Below are 18,613 nucleotides of genomic sequence, written 5' to 3' on the forward strand. Positions count from 1 at the left end.
AGTGACCCAGTGAGCTTCACGGCAGAGTGGGGATTCGAACCCTGATCTTCCAGGTCACTGTCAGCCTTTTTCAAACTTGGTCCCCCGCTGTTGTTGGACTACTACTCCACTGGTCTTGCCAGCTAGGGTAGGTGGGAATTGTTTGCCAACCACAGCTAGGGACAAAAGGTTGAGAAAGACTGCTCTAACCACTACACCACACTGGGTGCAGTGTTGCAGTTGCCTTATTAATATTTTATTGGCTGGGCATTGCAGGGATTTTGTACTGCACATTGTTTTAAATTTTCTGGTTTTGTTTATTTTTATCTGTTGTATTACATCCTATAAGCAGATTCCTGCATCACATAATAAAGATGGTGATGGCAATGACAACACTCCAAGGCAGTTTCACAGCTACCTGATCCGAGGACAGAGGCACCTTTTAACAACCTCTGCACAACTCCTCCTGCTACTAAAGCTCTGTTGTGAATACGGCTTGAACTTCCTCGCTCTGCTCTCTGGAGTGAAACATTCTGGGCTGCAGCCAACAAGCAATGGATCAGGATTGGCTCCAGGAAGTCTGTTTACAGAAAACCATGCCAGAACCAGCTGGATCTGAGCCCTTTTGGTATCTGGAAAGGCTCGTGCTAGTCAGTTGTTTTCAGGGGAGGAGGGCAAATCGGCCTCAGCTGCCCCGCATCAGGAAGAATGCAGCTTTTGAATCCCCAGAGAAATCCTTGCAGTTGTCTCCTGTATTGCACCCCAAGGCAGAGAAACAACCAAGCCAAAGAGAAGGGGGGATGCAGGGCAGCCCCCATTAGGAAAACAGCATAGGGGGGCACGTAGGGATTTGTGTGGCATTTCAGAGACAAGAGTGCAGAACTAGCCAATGTGTTGCCTCCTCAGGGACTCCAACTCCCATCAGCCCCTGCTGGTCAGGGATGATGGGAGTTGGAATCCTGCAACAGACTGGCTCTATGGCTACAGTTGTTTGCTCCCCACCCCCTCCAGGGAGGGATCAAGGTCTGCAGATATCCCTCTCTTGCTTCTGGTCACACAGGTTGTGCAGGTTTTGAGGCTGCTGTAAAAGGGGGAAAAAACCTGCCACACTTATTGGATCAGAGATGACAAGGGAAATCAGTGTGGGCAACAGAGGCGACAGTACGTGCACTATAACGCTTTCAACGCTGAGAAAAACCCAACTGGTTCTCCTCTCCAGGCTCCAGAACAGCCTTTGCTCTCCTGGTGCCCTCCAGATATTTTGGACAGCGACTCTCATCTCACCCAGCCTTTTGTGGCTAACAGAGATGATGGGAGTTGTAGTCTAAAACTTTTATTTTACTTCATTTTTATCCCTGCATTGTAGGGGGTTGGACTAGATTATGATTGGGGAGCCCTTCCAGCTCTACAATTCTATGATTCTATATTCATAGCCCACCTTTTCCTCCAAGGAGCTCAAAGTGGAAAACTTGATTCTTCCCGACTCAGAATCATAGAGTTGGAAGAGACCACAAGGACCATCCAGTCCAACCCCCTGCCAAGCAGGAAACAGCATCAAAGCATTCCTGACATTTGGCCGTCAAGCCTCTGCTTAAAGACCTCCAAAGAAGGAGACTCCACCACACGCCTTGGCAGCAAATTCCACTGCCGAACAGCTCTGGCCTTTGACCATTTTGGTTGCCCTCCTCTGGACATTTTCCAGCTTGTCAGTACAGTATCCTTCTTGAACTGTGGTGCCCAGAACTGGACACAGTACTCCAGGTGTGGTCTGACCAGATACAGTGGTACTATTACTTCCCTTGATCTAGATGCTATACTCCTATTGATGCAGCCCAGAATTGCATTGGCTTTTTAAGCTGCTGCATCACACTGTTGACTCATGTCAAGTTGGTGGTCTACCAAGACTCCTAGATCCTTTTCACATGTACTGCTCTCAAGCCAGGTGTCACCCATCCTGTATTTGTGCATTTCAGGTTTTTTTGCCCAAGTGTAGTACTTTACATTTCTCCCTGTTAAAATTCATCTTGTTTGCTTTGGCCCAGTTCTCTAATCTGTTAAGGTCATTTTGAAGTGTGATCCTGTCCTCTGGGATATTAGCCACCCCTCCCAATTTGGTGTAATCTGCAAACCTGCTCAGGATGCCCTCAAGCCTATCATCCAAGTCATTGATAAAGATGTTGAATAAGACTAGGCCCAAGACATAACCCTGTGGCACCCCACTAGTCACTGCTCTCCAGGATGAAGAGGAGCCATTGATGAGCACCCTTTGGGTTCGGTCAGTCAGCCAGTTACAAATCCACTGAATGGTAGGATTGTCTAGGCCGCATTTTACCAGCTTCTTTACAAGAATATCAGGGGGCACCTTGTCAAAGGTCTTGCTGAAATCAAGATAGGCTACATCCATAGCGTTCCCTTCATCTACCAGGCTTGTAATTCTGTCAGGCTGACTGGGCAGTAATTGTTTGGGTCCTCTCTTTCCCCCTTTTTGAAAATAGGGACAACATCTGCCCTCCTCCAGCACAATTTAATCCCACAGCAGCCCTGTTAGGCAGTGACTGGCACACTGGCAGTGAGCTTCATGGCTGAGTGCAAATTTGAACCCTGGTCTCCCAGGTCCTAGTCTGACACTCTAACCATTACACCACCACTGCCCTTCTCGCTGTTCCGGAGCCACAGTGAGCAGGAAGGAAGCCAGAGATGGGGAACCTTGCTGAGTCACTTTAACGAAGATGAACGATAATAAGCATCATGAAAAGCAAGATGCGAAAGCTTGCTGAGCAGCACTCCAATGGCCAAGCCAGGCATTCCTCCTCCAGCCAACTGCCGCTATTCTGGATTTGTTCTTTCTGACCACAAGAACTGCAAAGTTCCTTGACTCTGTTACCGAAGGCTGGTTTGGCTTCTGACTCTGCACCCACCGTGGCTGCCTCTTTGTTTCCAGGCAGCGCCCCTGGGCTGAAAAGGAAGCCACACTCTTGTTTTGGTTGCTGCTGAGCAATCCAGAGTGCATGATCTTCACCAAGACAAAACAATCTGTTCCAGTTGTTCTCGTCTGCTTTGCTGGAAACACAAGTTGCACAGTAGGGAGGAAAGAAGCAAGCCAGCCTGAAATCCCTAAATGACCTAGGATCATGCCTGCACCTGCCCACCCAGCTGTCAAAACAGCTCATTTTCTGTGTTGACTTGACCATGGGATGTTTGCGAGGTCTGAATCAATGGGGCAGAGGTGATGGGGGTGATCCAGACCTTCAGGGAATTAGAGCAGAGGAGTCCACCTGCTGGATCAGGCCATCAAAGTCAAGCACCCTGTTTGCACCCTGGCCCAGATGCCCCAGTGGGAAGCCTTCAAACCAGGCCTGAGTGCAACAGCATCTTTGCTCATTCATGATTCCATGGCACCAGAGGCATATTGTCTCCAGCATAGGAAGCAAATGGCAGCTGGGTGATGTCTGGATTTCTTGCATTAAGTGACAGCAACACACATAATGAAATGATTTACTGAAGGAATCCTTCCTGAACTGTGCTGTTTGGGACTGTGGGTTGTGCATGAAGGAGGAGGAGGATGGGAATCCCTTTGAAAAAAGCCATTCTATGCAGAAATAAATATACAGAACTCTTTTGAATGTATAGCTCTAGGACATTACACAGAGATGTTCCTGGCTAAACTTCATCCCATATGTGCCTGAGGGGGCCAACCTATAAGGAGCCTTCATTACATGGGGGTTGATTCAACAGTCCAGCCCCCTCCCTCCAAGCCGCAGCCTGGAGGGGCACATCCTCAGAAGACTCTACTATGTGGTTTTGATGGCCAGGCAGATAACTGTTTGGGTTTTGATGGCCTTAGCCAGCTTCCTAGTTTGCACACTATATCAGCAGCAGCAAGTCCCTTTATTTCTAATGCCCTTTGCTGATTAGAGGTCACTTCCTTTGCAAACCGACTGGATTGTTTATGGATAATGAGCAGAGAGATCAACCAAGAAAGTATAATGTTATAAACAACTAGTGTAATTCAGCCCGTTGAATAAACGGGCGCTAGAACATCCCGGGGTTCGGAGAAGCGCTTGCACAGCGCTTCTCCGAACCCCGGGACCTGTCCTTGTTGTCGGTGGCAGGGGGACAGGAACGAAGGAGGAGAAAGCAGCCCTTTCTGCTCTTTCCTTCCTCTCCCCCAGCCACCGACAGGAAGGAGACATCCCGGGGTTCGGAGAAGCGCTTGCGCAGCACTTCTCCGAACCCCTGGACCTGTCCTTGCTGGACGCACACACGCGCTCTCCCCCCCCCCCCCCGCCGCCAACGCTCAGTCCGGCTGGGAGCAGTGGTTGGCGGCCGCAGGGAAACGGTAGGTGGGGGGTGGGGAGAGAGTGTGTGTTTGTGTGTGTGTGCAGTCTCTGCATCCAATCCCTGTGTCCGTGGGGCACATGCGCAGTAGCGCGGACACAGGGAATCTGGACGCAGAGACACTTGCACTTTATTATATAGGATGGTTGCTCCCAAAATCTAGGCTGAGCATTGTAGTAGCTGATACCCCACCCTGATCCAGGCACCCTACATAACCCAAAGATTTCCAGTATTGGGTGTGCAGGGTTACATTCTGACATGGGTCTCTGCAGTAAGCGGGCCTGGCTTCCATTATATTTGTGTACTTCCAGGTTTGAAGACTGCAGGGGGCAACCTTTGAAGGGCAACAAGGGTTCTGACAAGGAGCCACCTGATCAGAGCTACACCAATACACATCTGCTTCACTGGTTGTCGGTTTGATTCTGGGCTCAATTTAAGGTTTGACCTCTGTCCCACCACATGTGCCCATCTGCAGGTCTTGCTGTCGGCCTGTTCATTCGTAGCACCAAGGATTTGTAACCGACTCCTGAAAAAAGTACTCCGCTGCACTACTGCCAGTGGGCTTAATTTATTATGGATCTGCTGGTGGTTTTTGGCACACAAGTTAGATTTTAGGCTGAAGCTTGCTCAAGCTTTGATTTTATGTAAGCAACCTTGTTATACGGCTGCAAAAAAAATGAAAAAGGTGGGAGATAAATAAACAAGCCAAGACACCAGATCAGGGTTTATGGCTCTGTTGTAAACAATTTAATCACTTGATTTCAGCTGTTTTCAGTTACTGGATTTTTGTGTGTGGTTGGTTATGCTTTTAAACAACCTTAACCCCTGGGGTCACTCCAAGGCCATAGATCTAAAAATACTTCAGCCTGTCTTCTGGGAAATTTATCCAAATGGGCCTAATTGTTACAACTGTTAATGACATTGCTCCTCTTGGGCAGAGATGACTTGGCCACTGGACTCCATGCTCTGGTAACTTCCAGGCTGCAAGGGTGCTGGAATGCACTCTCTGTGGGGCTGTGCTTGAAGATGGCTCAGAAACTTCAATTGGATTACATTTTCATTTGCTAAAGAAACTTCAGTTGAGTTCACAATGCGGTGGCTGGGTTCCAGTTAGATATCACACAACCCCCATTTTGAAACAGCTGCACTGTTTCATCATTTTGTTTCCAGGTCCAATTCAAGGTGCTCATCTAAGTGTGGCATAGTGGTTAGAGTGTCAGACCAGGACCTGGGAGATCAGGGTTCAAATCCCCACACAGTCATGAAGCTCACTGGGTGACCTTGCAGTCAGTCACAGCCTCTTCACCTACCTCACAGGTTCTTTTAAGGGATTAACTGAGGAGGGGGTGAACCATGGACTCCTTGAATAAAAAAGTGGATTATGTATGTAATAAATAAACTCTTCTGCTTACCTGTTTAAGAAAGCTGGAGGGGCCAGCCAGATGGAGATGTCAGTCATCAACCTGGCAACCAGAGATCTCCATTTGGTTACAGTTGGACCTGTGCCAGTTGCAAAACACACCTGGCTCCTGGCTAATTTCAAACACTGGTGGCAGCTCCTGAGTTTCTCCCCACAGAGATGTGCCTGGCACCTTCATTATACAGCTCCTGTTGAATTCTGAAGATGCATCTCTTTAGCCTTTATTTTTAGGACCCACTTATTTTTTGTGATTGTAAGTGTCCCCCCCCCCACTTTCAACATTGTGTTTCACCCTGGGACTCTAGGATGAAGGTGGGAGATAAATTATAACAACACTGATATAGTAAAATAGGCCGCTTGAGCTCGTTTTTGTGGAGAAAGATTTCTGTAGTTACAGCCACATCTACAAGCACCAGCACTTCCCGTCTCCTGGCATGCCCATAGGAAACAATTTGCTGTCTCTTCAGCTCCTCATATTTCTGCTTTCTGAGAATATTTCTTCCCATAGAGCACAAATCCGTATGGTGAGGGAACAGCATGGAAAACAAATCTCAGTGATACTTTGCACACACTTCAGAAGGCAGGCCTCAGAGCATCCAGCTCTACCAAAGACTCACAAGCGGCCCTTGGCTGCTTCTGAAAACATCCCACATCTGCCAGCGGAACAAAACTCAGTTCCATAGCAGAGAGAGAAAGGGTGTTCAGCTTCCACAAAGGCAGAAACCAATCTAGCCCTGTGAGGTAGACTCAGCATTAACTAAAAACCTCATAACTCTGAGGCCCTGTGCCACCAAGTTACGTCACAACACACCTTTTATTTACAATGCCATTAAAAAAAATCTCTTCCAGCTAAAACGTGAGGCTGTAATATATAAGACACAAACATTTCTTTGCCACTTTGTTCCTGGCCCAAACTAGCCGGGAACATACAAGCAATACTGTATGTGCAGGTCTGGACTTTGCAAAGAGCGCCAATCATTTTCAATAATATAATAATACTAATTTATTATTTCTACCCTGCCCATTTGTTTGGGTTTTCCCAGCCATTCTGGGCTGCTTTCAACAGAACATTAAAAACAGAATAGAACTTCAAACATTAAAAACTTCCCTAAACAGGGATATAAAGCTTCTAGCTCTCATGTTTTTTTTCTTTTTAAAAAGCAGTCTTTTAAAAGCTGCAGCTTGCTCTTTTAAAAAAAGTACTCTCCTAGCCCTCCTGCTTGAAAATACAGGCTTGAAAATGAGCAGGAAGCGTCAGATAGCTAGAAGAATGGCAGTTGAATGACGCGGCTTGGAATGGTGCATCCTGGGAGGAGAGGGTGGCAATTTTGACCATAGTGCATCCACATGGTGAGCACAGGAGAACCGATTGCATAGACTACACTGATCCTGCCAGCTGTGGCCACTAGACACTGGGGCAGCTCAATCATGACTCTAAGAGGATCTGTTTGGGTGCTTTCCTCAAATCAAAGCAAATCTCCAGGCATCCCTGGCTTAATGCACTTCCTAGGCACAGCTCAAACCATCTCTGTTGCTCCTGGATGTTGGCATAAACCCTCAGGATGGTTGGCATGTGTGTTGTTTTAGCAAGACAACATGGCAAGGGTCTGGTTGCACTGTAGGAACACAACCTAAGGAAAGCCTCACTACAGGATCAGGCCCAAGGGGCCCCATCTAGCCCAGCATCCTGTTCTCATCGTGGACAACCAGCTGCCCCAATGACAAGCCCAAAGCAGGACCTGAGTGCAAAACCGCTCTTCCCACCTGTGCACGCAAGACATCTCTGAAACAATCCTGGGAACTGTAGCTTGGCCACAGAGCTACAATTCCCAACACCCTTAACACCCCAGGATTCTGTTTTTGGTTGGAGCGGAGAAATGTGCTCTAAATGTACAGTGTGTGTGAACGCAGACCTGACACTCTGCCTGCCCTGGACAGTGGAGGGGGAATAACATAGCTATAGGGACTGGCCTCATCACCCTCAAACCACCACCATCCTGCAGACCAATCTCCAAATTCCAGCTTGGCCTCCTACTCTCTGCCCGACCCAGTCTGCAAAGGGAACAAGCTGGCATCTTCCCTATGGGGCGCACAGCTGGGCTCTGGGTTCCTATGCAGCAAACATTTGGTCCTTAGGGCTGGACCGGCAACTAACATGCTAAGCCTCCTTCTCCTCCACGCCCTAGGAAACCTCCTCCCTCTCCTCTTCTGGGTGCTGGGTGGAGCCTTCCTTCCCCTTCTGATGGCGGAGGAGCGGCTTAGAGCTGGCCCGAACGAGGGGGCCGCTTTCCTAGCCACCGCGGGAGCCCACCACCGATGTAGCTGGTCTCCGCCGTCCTGCCCAGCTGCGCGCAGCCACGCCCCCTCGCTGACACCAGCTCTCCATCCTCGCTTCACTCCAAACCACCCGGACCACTTCCCGCCGCGCGCTTCACACCCCGTCCCTCCTCTGCCCACCAGCTGCCTCCCGAGGCCCAGCAGCAGCAGCAGCAAAAGAAGGCCGCCTCTGGGCATGCACAGAAAGCGAGCCGGTGGCTCGCAGGAAAGAGGCGTGAACGCACGCCGCAGGTTGGAAGCTACTCGGCGTGCCCCGGAATTAAAGCCCGGCTCCTTACCAGCCCCGGCGAGGCGCGCACCGCCTCCGAGACGCTCTGTCGCAGCTCTGCTGCTGTGCCCGGCTTGCTCAGCCGCTTCGTGAATTTGCGCACCTCGGCCATAGCTGCCTTCGGGCAGCAGAAGCAGTAGAAACAGCTGCGAGGACAGCCCTGAGTCCGAGCTCGCCAGAGGGTCCGGCTCGCCTCCCTCCCGCCCGGGCGAAGGAGGAGCTAGGGGCTGGACCAGAGCAGCCCTCCCCGGCTGGAGACAAAGGAAGGAAGGCGGGGGGGCAAGGAGGAGAGCGCAGCAGACGCGAGCCGGGGCCGGCAGGGAGTAGCACAGAGGGGCTGGCGTAGCCCAGTTCAGGATCTTCTCCGCATCTTCCACAGGACCAGCTTTCCCCCCTCTTAGACCGGGTCAGCTCAGTATCGCAGACACTGGCTGGCAGTCGCTCTTCGGGGTTTTCAGGCGGGGGGGGCATTCCCAGCCCTACCTGGAGATGTCGCTGTGAAACTGAACATCTTCCGCTGAGCTGGGATCCTTTAAGAACACAGGGAGCTGCCTCAGACTTAAGTCAGAACGTGAATCCACCCTGCTCAGTATTATTTATGCCAGGGTTTCCCAAACTTGGATCTCCCGCTGTTTTTCCGACTACATCTCCCATCATCCCTAACCACTGATCCTGGTAGCTAAGGATGATGGAAGTTGTATTCCAAAGCAAGCTGGAGACTCAAGTTTGGGAAACAGGGCCGGTACTAGGGTTTTTTGCGCCCTAGGCGAGATCACCTTCTGCCCCCCCCCCCAGCCAATCATATTTCAAACATGAGTATATATGAGTAGGCATATATAGTATTGCACTGTAAGCCGGCCCTTCTCTCACTTTCCTGGGAGTAAGTCCCATTGGACTCAGTGAGACTTACTTCTGAGTAGAAATACTTGAACACACGTTTGCTTTTTAAAAAATTTGTGGGTCTGACTTTCGAGTAGACATGCTATCAGCAACCCGATAGCAAACACCTACGTGCGGCATCTCTCCATCCTACGCGAGCTAATTTTGGGGAAAGCCCCCCCCCTGATTTCCACGGGCCGCCTCTCCCATTGGCCCTTTCTGCCTGAGGCTGCACTGAGCCGGCCCCGCACACGAGGTGGCACTTCGAGGCCCCGTCTGGCAGCCGTCAGGGGCTGGGAGGCAACGGAGCCAAAACACCGCACTTGCACTCAGGAGCAGCAGCGGCATGGGCAGAGAGGCGGCTTCAGAGGCTAAAGGTCCTTAGAGCTTTAACTCTTTAATTTAACTCTGAGAGCTTTAATTTAACTCTGTGCCGCCCTATATTGACTATATAATTATGACTGTAAGAAACACTTGCCAATTGCTGTGTTGGTTGCAATCTCCTGTAATAAGGCTTCACAAGCCGCTGATTTCTCTGCCAGCACAATCCTTTGCTCAGCAAGTTTCAGGTTGAGCTCATCCAGCCAGCTTCTTTAAGTTTGTCTAAAACCACCCTCCCGTGGTGGTGGCTGTTGAGAGCTGCGCTCGCCCCGCATCGTGACCCGGCCGGCTTCCTTTCCGGCGGGTCAGCGCTGCCTATTGGCGGCCACCAGGCACGTGACAATGCAAATCGCCCTTCTTGTCGCTGCACGTCGCGGTACACCAGCCAGCGTCTCGCGGCACACTAGTGTGCCGCGGAACAGCGGTTGAGAAACGCTGCCTTAGAGCGAGTAGTGGCGGCGGCGCAGCAGCAACAGAAGGAGCAGCAGCGCCCGCGGGAGCCTTTGCTTTGTCGCCAAGATGCCAGCTGTGTCGAAGGGGGACGGGATGTACGGGCTGGCTGTCTTCATCTCCAACATCAGGAATTGTAAGCGCGACAGCCCTGGATGAGGCTGGCCAGCGCCCCCTCCATTTTGGCCCCCTAGGCAACTGCCTAGTTCGCCTTAATGGACGCACCGGCCCTGTTGGGAAACCAGCCGCCAAGACTCCAGGACTTCAGGCAGGGAGTCTTCTGCAGCAAAATGGATGGTCTACCTAAGCCACAGCCCTTCCCTCCAGAAGGGGAGGGCTCAGTTTCCTGCCCCTGCAAGAGACTTGCACCCAAAAACGCACCCTTGGAAGGAAGTGGCTTCTGCCTGTCACAGCAAGCCTCTTTCCTATCACAGCACTTTTTAAAAGGGTGGTATAGAAATTTAATTCTTAATAATAGTGATAATGTATTGTGTTAATGCCAATACAAGGACCTACCTGATGCTGTTGAGCTGCTGTTGAGCCTCTGCCAGCAAGTGAGGACAATACTGGGCTATATGGACTAATGGTGTGACTCTTCCTGTGCTCTTCAGGGAGCCTTAAAAAACAAAGCTTTCTCCAAATGTTAAGCAAATCATGAATTTCCACCAAACTCTCCTAAAGTTCTAGCTATGGCAGAAGCATCCTGTGATCTGAGCATAAGAGACTGTGCATTTTTCCAAAAGCTCTGTTTCATTTCATTTTGGACCATGTATCTTCTCTTCCCCCGCCCCCTAAAAACCACTACCTTGTCAGTGCTTATGACAAGGAAGTGATGTGGTATAGACTGAATTTCCTGCTCACAGTTCAGATTTCAGTTCACTTCCCCATTTGTCTTCATGCTTTTTTGTTGTTGTTTAGCTGTTTAGTCATGTCCGACTCTTCATGACCCAATGGACCAGAACACACCAGGCACTCCTGTCTTGCACTGCCTCCCGCAGTTTGGTCAAACTCATGTTCGTAGCTTCGAGAACACTGTCCAACCATCTTGTCCTCTGTCGTCCCCTTCTCCTTGTGCCCGCAATCTTTCCCAACATCAGGGTCTTTTCCAGGAAGTCTTCTCTTCTCATGAGGTGGCCCAAAGTCCTCGTGCTAGGCTAGGGAGTGGCACAAAAGGAAGTGTTAGTGGCAGCACCTATCATCCTAATGGAAGCTTGGCTGCCACCTCTCAAGCGCAGGGCTCTCTTTGTGGTAGCCCCAGCACCAAATGCTCTGCCCAGGTCCTTTGCTGTTTCACTCTTTCTTCCTTTTGAAGCATTGTTTCCTATAGCATGGTGCCATATACCAAGTCAAATGATTGGTTCATCACTGACTTGTTTTCCACGATTTGGGCAGGAGACTTCCCCAAGTCCTAGCTGGAAACACCAGGGATTGAACCTGGAACTTCTGCATGCAAAGCAGATGCTCTTTCACTGAACCGCCCTGGAAGATGGTATTCCAGTGTCCTAAATATCTAAGAGCTGCTGGATCAAAAGCCAAACCAAGCCAGCAGGCTGCCATAGCAGCCAACCTTTTATCTACAGTGGTACCTCTAGTTAAGAACTTAATTCGTTCCGGAGGTCTGTTCTTAACCTGAAACTGTTCTTAACCTGAAGCACCACTTTAGCTAATGGGGCCTCCCGCTGCAGCCGCATGATTTCTGTTCTTATCCTGAAGCAAAGTTCTTAACCTGAGGTACTATTTCTGGGTTAGCAGAGTTTGTAACCTGAAGCGTCTGTAACCTGAGGTATCACCGTACAGAAAGCCCAAAAGCAGAATATGAGCCCAGCAGTACTCTGCAAACCTGCAATTCCCAGCAACTGGTACTTATAGGAGTATTTCCTGACACTGGGAGTACAGCATAGTCATAGGCAATCTGTATCTCCTGTGCAAAGGTCTATACCACTTTTAAAAACCATTCAAGCTGGTGGCCATTAAAATAAATCCATCTCCCCATCACCTGCTTAGAGGGTATGCAAATCAATATGCGTGTGCACACACATCAGGTGCAGATAAACACTCCCTTTTAGATACCCCAATAGTTTAAATTGAAATCTCCTGTTTATAGAAATTGAAACTCAATTATTCTTGTCACATCTTTAGTGGCTCCATAAATACCTTGTTTCTAGAGTAATTTTTAAGTATCTAATAAACCATAGCACTGTGTCTCTCCTTAGAACATTCCATGTTTTAAACTAAGCCAGAGGTTTTCAACCTTTTTGAGTTTACAACTCCATTGACCAACTACATTATTTCTGCAGCTCCCATGTGGGGCTCAGGAGTCCAGTTATGTCACCCTTTGCCTGCTGAGCTGGCAGCTTCCTCTCCTTTCCTCTCTCCTTGGAAGCTATATGGGCAGCTGCTATCTATCCCTGGTCTCTGAGCTGCCCCCCCCCACCTCAAAGAGAGGTGCCTCCCAGAGGAGGGAGGGAAGGAAAGAGGGACAGAGGCATTCATAGAATCATACAATCATAGAGTTGGAAGAGACCACAAGGGCCATCCAGTCCAACCCTCTGCCAAGCAGGAAACACCATCAAAGCATTCTTGACATATGCCTGTCAAGCCTCTGCTTAAAGATCTCCAAAGAAGGAGAGTCCAGCACACTCCTTGGTAGCAAATTCCACTGCCGAACAGCTCTTACTGTCAGGAAGTTCTTCCTAATGTTTAGGTGGAATCTTCTTTCTTGTAGCTTGAATCCATTGCTCCATGTCCGCTTCTCTGGAGCAGTAGAAAACAACCTTTCTCCCTCCTCTATATGACACCCTTTTATATATATCACCCCTTAACCTTCTCCTCTCCAGGCTAAACATACCCAGCTCCCTAAGCCATTGCTCATAAGGCATTGTTTCCAGGCCTTTGACCATTTTCGTTGCCCTCTTCTGGACATGTTCCAGCTTGTCAGTATCCTCCTTGAACTGTGGTGCCCAGAACTGGACACAGTACTCCAGGTGAGGTCTGACCAGAGCAGAATACAGCGGTACTATTACTTCCCTTGATCTAGATCAGGCATGTCCAACAGGTAGATCGTGATCTACCAATAGATCACTGGATGTCTGTGGTAGATCACCATTAGATCACCGGCTCCCCCCCCAAAAAGCCCTGCACCCCTAAAAAATGGGGCTTTCCTCCCTAAAAAAGCTCAACAACTTTGACATGAACCACCAAAAACAGGGTTTTCCTTCCTAAAAAAAGCTCAGCATCGCTTTCCTCCTCCCTAAAGAAGCTGAACAACTTTGACCTGAACCCCAAAAAATGGGGTAGATCACTGCCAGTTTTTAACTCTGTGAGTAGATCGCAGTCTCTTGGAAGTTGGCCACCCCTGATCTAGATCAGGCATCCCCAAACTGCGGCCCTCCAGATGTTTTGGCCTACAACTCCCATGATCCCTAGCTAACAGGACCAGTAGTCAGGGATGATGGGAATTGTAGTCCAAAACATCTGGAGGGCTGAAGTTTGGGGATGCCTGATCTAGAAGCTATACGCCTATTGATGCAGCCCAGAATTGCATTGGCTTTTAAAGCTGCTGCATCACACTGTTGACTCATGTCAAGTTTGTGGTCTACCAAGACTCCTAGATCCTTTTCACATGTACTGCTCTCAAGCCAGGTGTCACCCATCCTGTATTTGTGCTTTTCATTTTTTTTGCCCAAGTGTAGTACTTTACATTTCTCCCTGTTAAAATTCATCTTGTTTGCTTTGGCCCAGTTCTCTAATCTGTTAAGGTCATTTTGAAGTGTGATCCTGTCCTCTGGGGAATAAGCCACCCCTCCCAATTTGGTGTCATCTGCAAACTTGCTCAGGATGCCCTCAAGCCCATCATCTAAGTCATTGATAAAGATGTTAAATAAGACTGGGCCCAAGACAGAACCCTGTGGCATCCCACTAGTCACTTCTTTCCAGGATGAGGAGGAGCCATTGATGAGCACCCTTTGGGTTCGGTCAGCCAGCCAGTTAGAAATCCACTAGGATCCCTAGGGTGCCACAGCACACAGGTTGAAAACCACTGAACTAAGCAATGAATTCCGTTTGCTTTCCCTGCAAGCTTCACTTCCCTCCCATCTCATTTCCAGTTCAAAAATTAATTCAGTGAGTATCCTAACCATTGAGCAGAACACCTTCATTACTACTGTTTTATTCATTTCCCACATTGATGACTTTATTTCTGCTCATATGGTACAACTAACTGCTTGTAAACCACTTCAATAAAAAACATAGCATAAGAACCTAAGAACCTGCTGGATGAGGCCTTTGACACCATCGACCATAACATCCTTCTGGACCGTCTAGAGGGGTTGGGAACTGGGGGCACTGTCATGCAGTGGTTCCGCTCCTTCTCCTGGGCCGTGTTCAGAAAGTGGTGGTGGGAGATGAGTGTTCGGACCCCTGGGCTCTCACTTGTGGGGTGCCTCAGGCTCTATCCTCTCCCTATATGAAGCTGCTGGGAGAGATCCTCTCCCTATATGAAGCTGCTGGGAGAGATCACCAGGGGGTTTGGACTGGGTGTTAATCAGTATGCGGATGATACCCAGCTCTACCTCTCTTTCAAATCAGAACCAGTGAAGGCGGTGAAGGTCCTGTGTGAGTGCCTGGAGGCGGTTGGAGGATGGATGGCGGCTAACAGATTGAGGTTGAATCCTGACAAGACAGAAGTACTGTTTGTGGGGGACAGGAGGCGGGCAGGTGTGGAGGACTCCCTGGTCCTGAATGGGGTAACTGTGCCCCTGAAGGACCAGGTGCGCAGCCTGGGAGTCATTCTGGACTCACAGCTGTCCATGGATGTGCAGGTCAATTCTGTGTCCAGGGCAGCTGTCTATCAGCTCCATCTGGTACGCAGGCTGAGACCCTACCTGCCTGCAGACTGTCTCACCAGAGTGGTGCATCCTCTAGTTATCTCCCGCTCGGACTACTGCAATGCGCTCTATGTGGGGCTACCTCTGAAGGTGACCCGGAAACTACAACTAATCCAGAATGCGGCAGCTAGACTGGTGACTGGGAGCGGCCATCGAGACCACATAACACCGGTCTTGAAAGATCTGCATTGGCTCCCAGTACGTTTCTGAGCACAGTTCAAAGTGTTGGTGCTGACCTTTAAAGCTCTTAAACGGCCTCGGTCCAGTATACCTGAAGGAGCGTCTCTATCCCCATCGTTCTGCCCGGACACCGAGGTCCAGCACCGAGGGCCTTCTGGCGGTTCCCTCGTTGCGAGAAGCCAAGTTGCAGGGAACCAGGCAGAGGGCCTTCTCGGTAGTGGCGCCCACCCTGTGGAACGCCCTCCCATCAGATGTCAAAGAGAAAAACAGCTAGCAGATTTTTAGAAGACATCTGAAGGCAGCCCTGTTTTAATGTTTAATACCGGTAGATTATTTTATTTCATTTTTCTGTTGGAAGCCGCCCAGAGTGGCTTATTATAAGTAGATAAATGGGTACCACTCCGGCAGAAAGGTAAACGGCGTTTCCGTGTGCTGCTCTAGACAAAACACCGGCTCCCTTGGCCAGTAAAGCGAGATGAGCGCCGGAACCCCAGAATCATCCGCGACTGGACTTAATGGTCAGGGATCCCTTTACCTTTAAGGACAAGGAAGTCCAGCTGTTGCAGAAGTGTGTTTTCAGTATCCACCCACTGTAATTTGTTTGACCCATTTTTTATTTCTGAATTTTAAATTGTTGCAACATGCTCTGTGACATGGTGAAAGGTGAGTATTAGATTTAACAAACAAACAAACGGCAGGTTTCCCCAAACTGGTGCTCTCAACAGCTGTGCTGGCTGAGGTTGATGGGAAATGTATCTGGAGGGCACCAAGTTGTAAATATCTAAATTAGACCAGGGCTGGAGAACTTTTCACTTTCCAGATGTTGTTGGACTCCGCCTCCCATCCGCCATAGACAACGACCAAGTTCCCCAGCCCTCCTTCAGACCATTCTGAATTTCAGACCCTTTTCGGTTCCTGTCTGATATTTTCTGTGAACTCAAATAAGTTTGAACTTAAACCACCATAGTACAGATTATCTCATTTGTATTTAACGCCTCTCAGTTCTAGAACCAGTGCCTATCTCCACTAGATGGCTCTCTGTGTTTAGTGTTTATGAAGAACATGTGGGATCTGTAACAAAATGTTGCAGCTTAAGATGGTTCAGGGTTTCAGCCAGCAAGCTGTACTGTCTTTCAGGAAACTCCATCCCTTTCTTCCTTTCCCCCACAACTTAAGTTTCCAAGTCACCTCCAAGCGCAGCCTCACATAGAGGGCAGTGTAATAATGCAGTTACCTGTCCTGTGGCTAAACATGGCTGTGGCTAGAAATAGGCATTCCTCCTAGCCACCTGAGGCTCAAAGTGACAATGCTGGGTCCAAAGTCTCCCCAGGGTACAAGCCTACTCTGCAGCCCCATCCAGGACAGGCTGCCTTCCCACCTCCTGGACTCAAGAACTTGGAACACAAACCAGCTCTGTGCTTTTAGGACAGAGTTTACCTTTTTGAGCCCATATCCAGTCCACCACTACCTGTCAACACCTGTGTAACACCTCAGCTGCATCTCTGGATTCAGATGGAACAGAGGCACAGAGCTAAGTGTCACCTGCATATTGGTGACACTTCACCAGTTGAAATCAGACGCAACCACCATCTCTGAGCCATGCAAAAAAAGATGATGCAATAAAAGGGCAAAAAGCAACTTCTCTTTCAACATGTGCCGTTTTAATGATACATTTTTCTTTCTCCTCTGAAACAGGAACCATCAACAACATTTTATGGGTTGCAAGGCCCCAAAATGTTATTTCATAGGTATATCTTATGAATATTTACAAATACCTTTAAATTCAGTTAGCTCTAAACAAACAAAAACTGACATTTTTTTAAACTACAATGCTTTAAAAAATATGTAAACAATTTTATTTTACACTGTTGTAAAATACAAGAATTGTTCCTAATGCAGCTTAATTTTTTTGTTTAAGGTGAGCATAGCCCAGTGCCCATGAATAAGGAATGAGAGACTCTTTCATAGAAATATTGTGCTCCAGTGTGCAACAGAAAGAGGAAAAAAAAGATTAAGAAAGGAATCTAGAGTGCACAACAATTAGAAGACAAGGGAAATCCACTTTAGAAAACATTGATACATGGTTGCTGTTAACCCATCCAGGCCAAGGGATGGAGGAAGGGCAGAAAAGACCTCACAGAACATTACAGGATCTGGCCACAAATTCAGCTTTGTTAACACAGATTCAGAAATAGATCAGCTTTGCTGGAAACAGGAATCTGGAGTGAGAGACTGCATGACATCTTTGCGACCCCCACCCACCCCACCCTGGGAACCAATAAATTAAATTAAATATTCAGTTAAGCTCAATTTGGTATGTGTCACCCCCCAAAGGGCACACACACACACAAGTGAATATCTCATTGCCATTTTCATGCAGAATCCTGTGCATGGCGAACAGTTGCTTAGCAAAATAATTTTTCAGAGAAATGCAACGCCGAGTTGCCATTTTGGCCACGTCATTTATGGGCCCCTCTTTCTATTCTAAAAGCCAGGGGGAGTTAATAGCTGGGATGCTGCTTCCCCAGGAGATCTAATGGAGCAGCTTTAAGTGAGAGTTCAAACGATAAGATAACTCTTGAACTCTATATTATACTTTGCTTCACTGATCACATGATTCATACTCAGGTACCATCCATCATGATGCTGTTGAGTTACCAATGATTTCAAGATGTGTTTTTCTTCTTGTTGATGAAGACTTTGATGGCTCCGGTAAAGTCAGCCGACAGAAGCACTTCTGTGTGATCCGTCTTCAAAGCTCCTTAAAAGAGCAGAAGAAGCTGCTTTAGGAAATGGCACCAGGCATGAGGTAGCACACAGGGGAGGGGGGGAGCTCAGCTCTGCATGCACAGGGGTCCAACATCCCACCCCTGGCATCTGCAACGGGTGACGGGAAAGACCCCGGAGAGCTACTGCCAGTCAGAGTAGACAGCACTGCACAAGATAGGCCACATTCATCAGAGACTAGGAAAACACTAGTCGTTCACTTAACCCTGCTTTTTGCAGATGCCTCAAGGCAGCTGGTAAAATAAAAGCTATAAAACACACACACAATAAGAAGAAATCTAAAATCCAATTGAAAGGGGGCAACTAGAAGCAGCCTGGAAGGCCAAATCCAGTTAAATCTCCAAAAGAACACAATGGACTACTACTGTGTCTGAAACAGAACAACAAAGGTCATCGGGCTGAGAGTGGGCAATGCAGCGTTTAGATGTCACCACTCCAACAGTCATCTGCCTAAGCCCCAAGGGCAGCCTCCCAAAACTGATGGGCAGATTAGAAGACTGTCTTCTCCAGTATTAGGCAGCCCAGCACCTGGCCTTCATTCTCAAGAGGTAATCGTGGAAAAAGCCCAAGCACTGGGTCCCTTCCTTGATGGCTGGAAGCAGAGTTGAAAGCAATTCCCTAGAAATAAGCATGACTTGTGTCATCTGCTCCAGGGTCAATAGCACAGAAGCTTCATTTACAGCCCTCCACTGGCATCTTTCCCTTGAT

General features: G+C 48.7%; 2 protein-coding genes across 4 annotated transcripts in view; both read right to left on the minus strand.

Moving 5' to 3' along the window:
• Positions 1-10,602, minus strand: part of DOCK11 (dedicator of cytokinesis 11) — a 169,585-nt gene extending 158,983 nt beyond the window's left edge. For 2 of the 3 annotated variants that reach the window (XM_060270269.1, XM_060270268.1), the window contains exon 1: positions 8,353-8,561. In XM_060270269.1, the coding sequence (XP_060126252.1) occupies positions 8,353-8,454 (102 nt within the window). In that variant the 5' untranslated portion in view covers positions 8,455-8,561. Of the gene's footprint in view, positions 1-8,352; positions 8,562-10,568 lie in introns of those variants that run through there. The other variant, XM_060270271.1, reaches the window with a different exon arrangement.
• A 4,791-nt stretch (positions 10,603-15,393) lies between these two features.
• Positions 15,394-18,613, minus strand: part of WDR44 (WD repeat domain 44) — a 43,538-nt gene continuing 40,318 nt past the window's right edge. The window contains exon 20 of the mRNA XM_035102278.2: positions 15,394-17,879. Within this exon, the coding sequence (XP_034958169.1) occupies positions 17,785-17,879 (95 nt within the window). The 3' untranslated portion in view covers positions 15,394-17,784. The remainder of the gene's footprint in view (positions 17,880-18,613) is intronic.

Source organism: Zootoca vivipara, chromosome Z (assembly GCF_963506605.1).
Source record: "Zootoca vivipara chromosome Z, rZooViv1.1, whole genome shotgun sequence".
Lineage (NCBI taxonomy): Eukaryota > Metazoa > Chordata > Lepidosauria > Squamata > Lacertidae > Zootoca > Zootoca vivipara.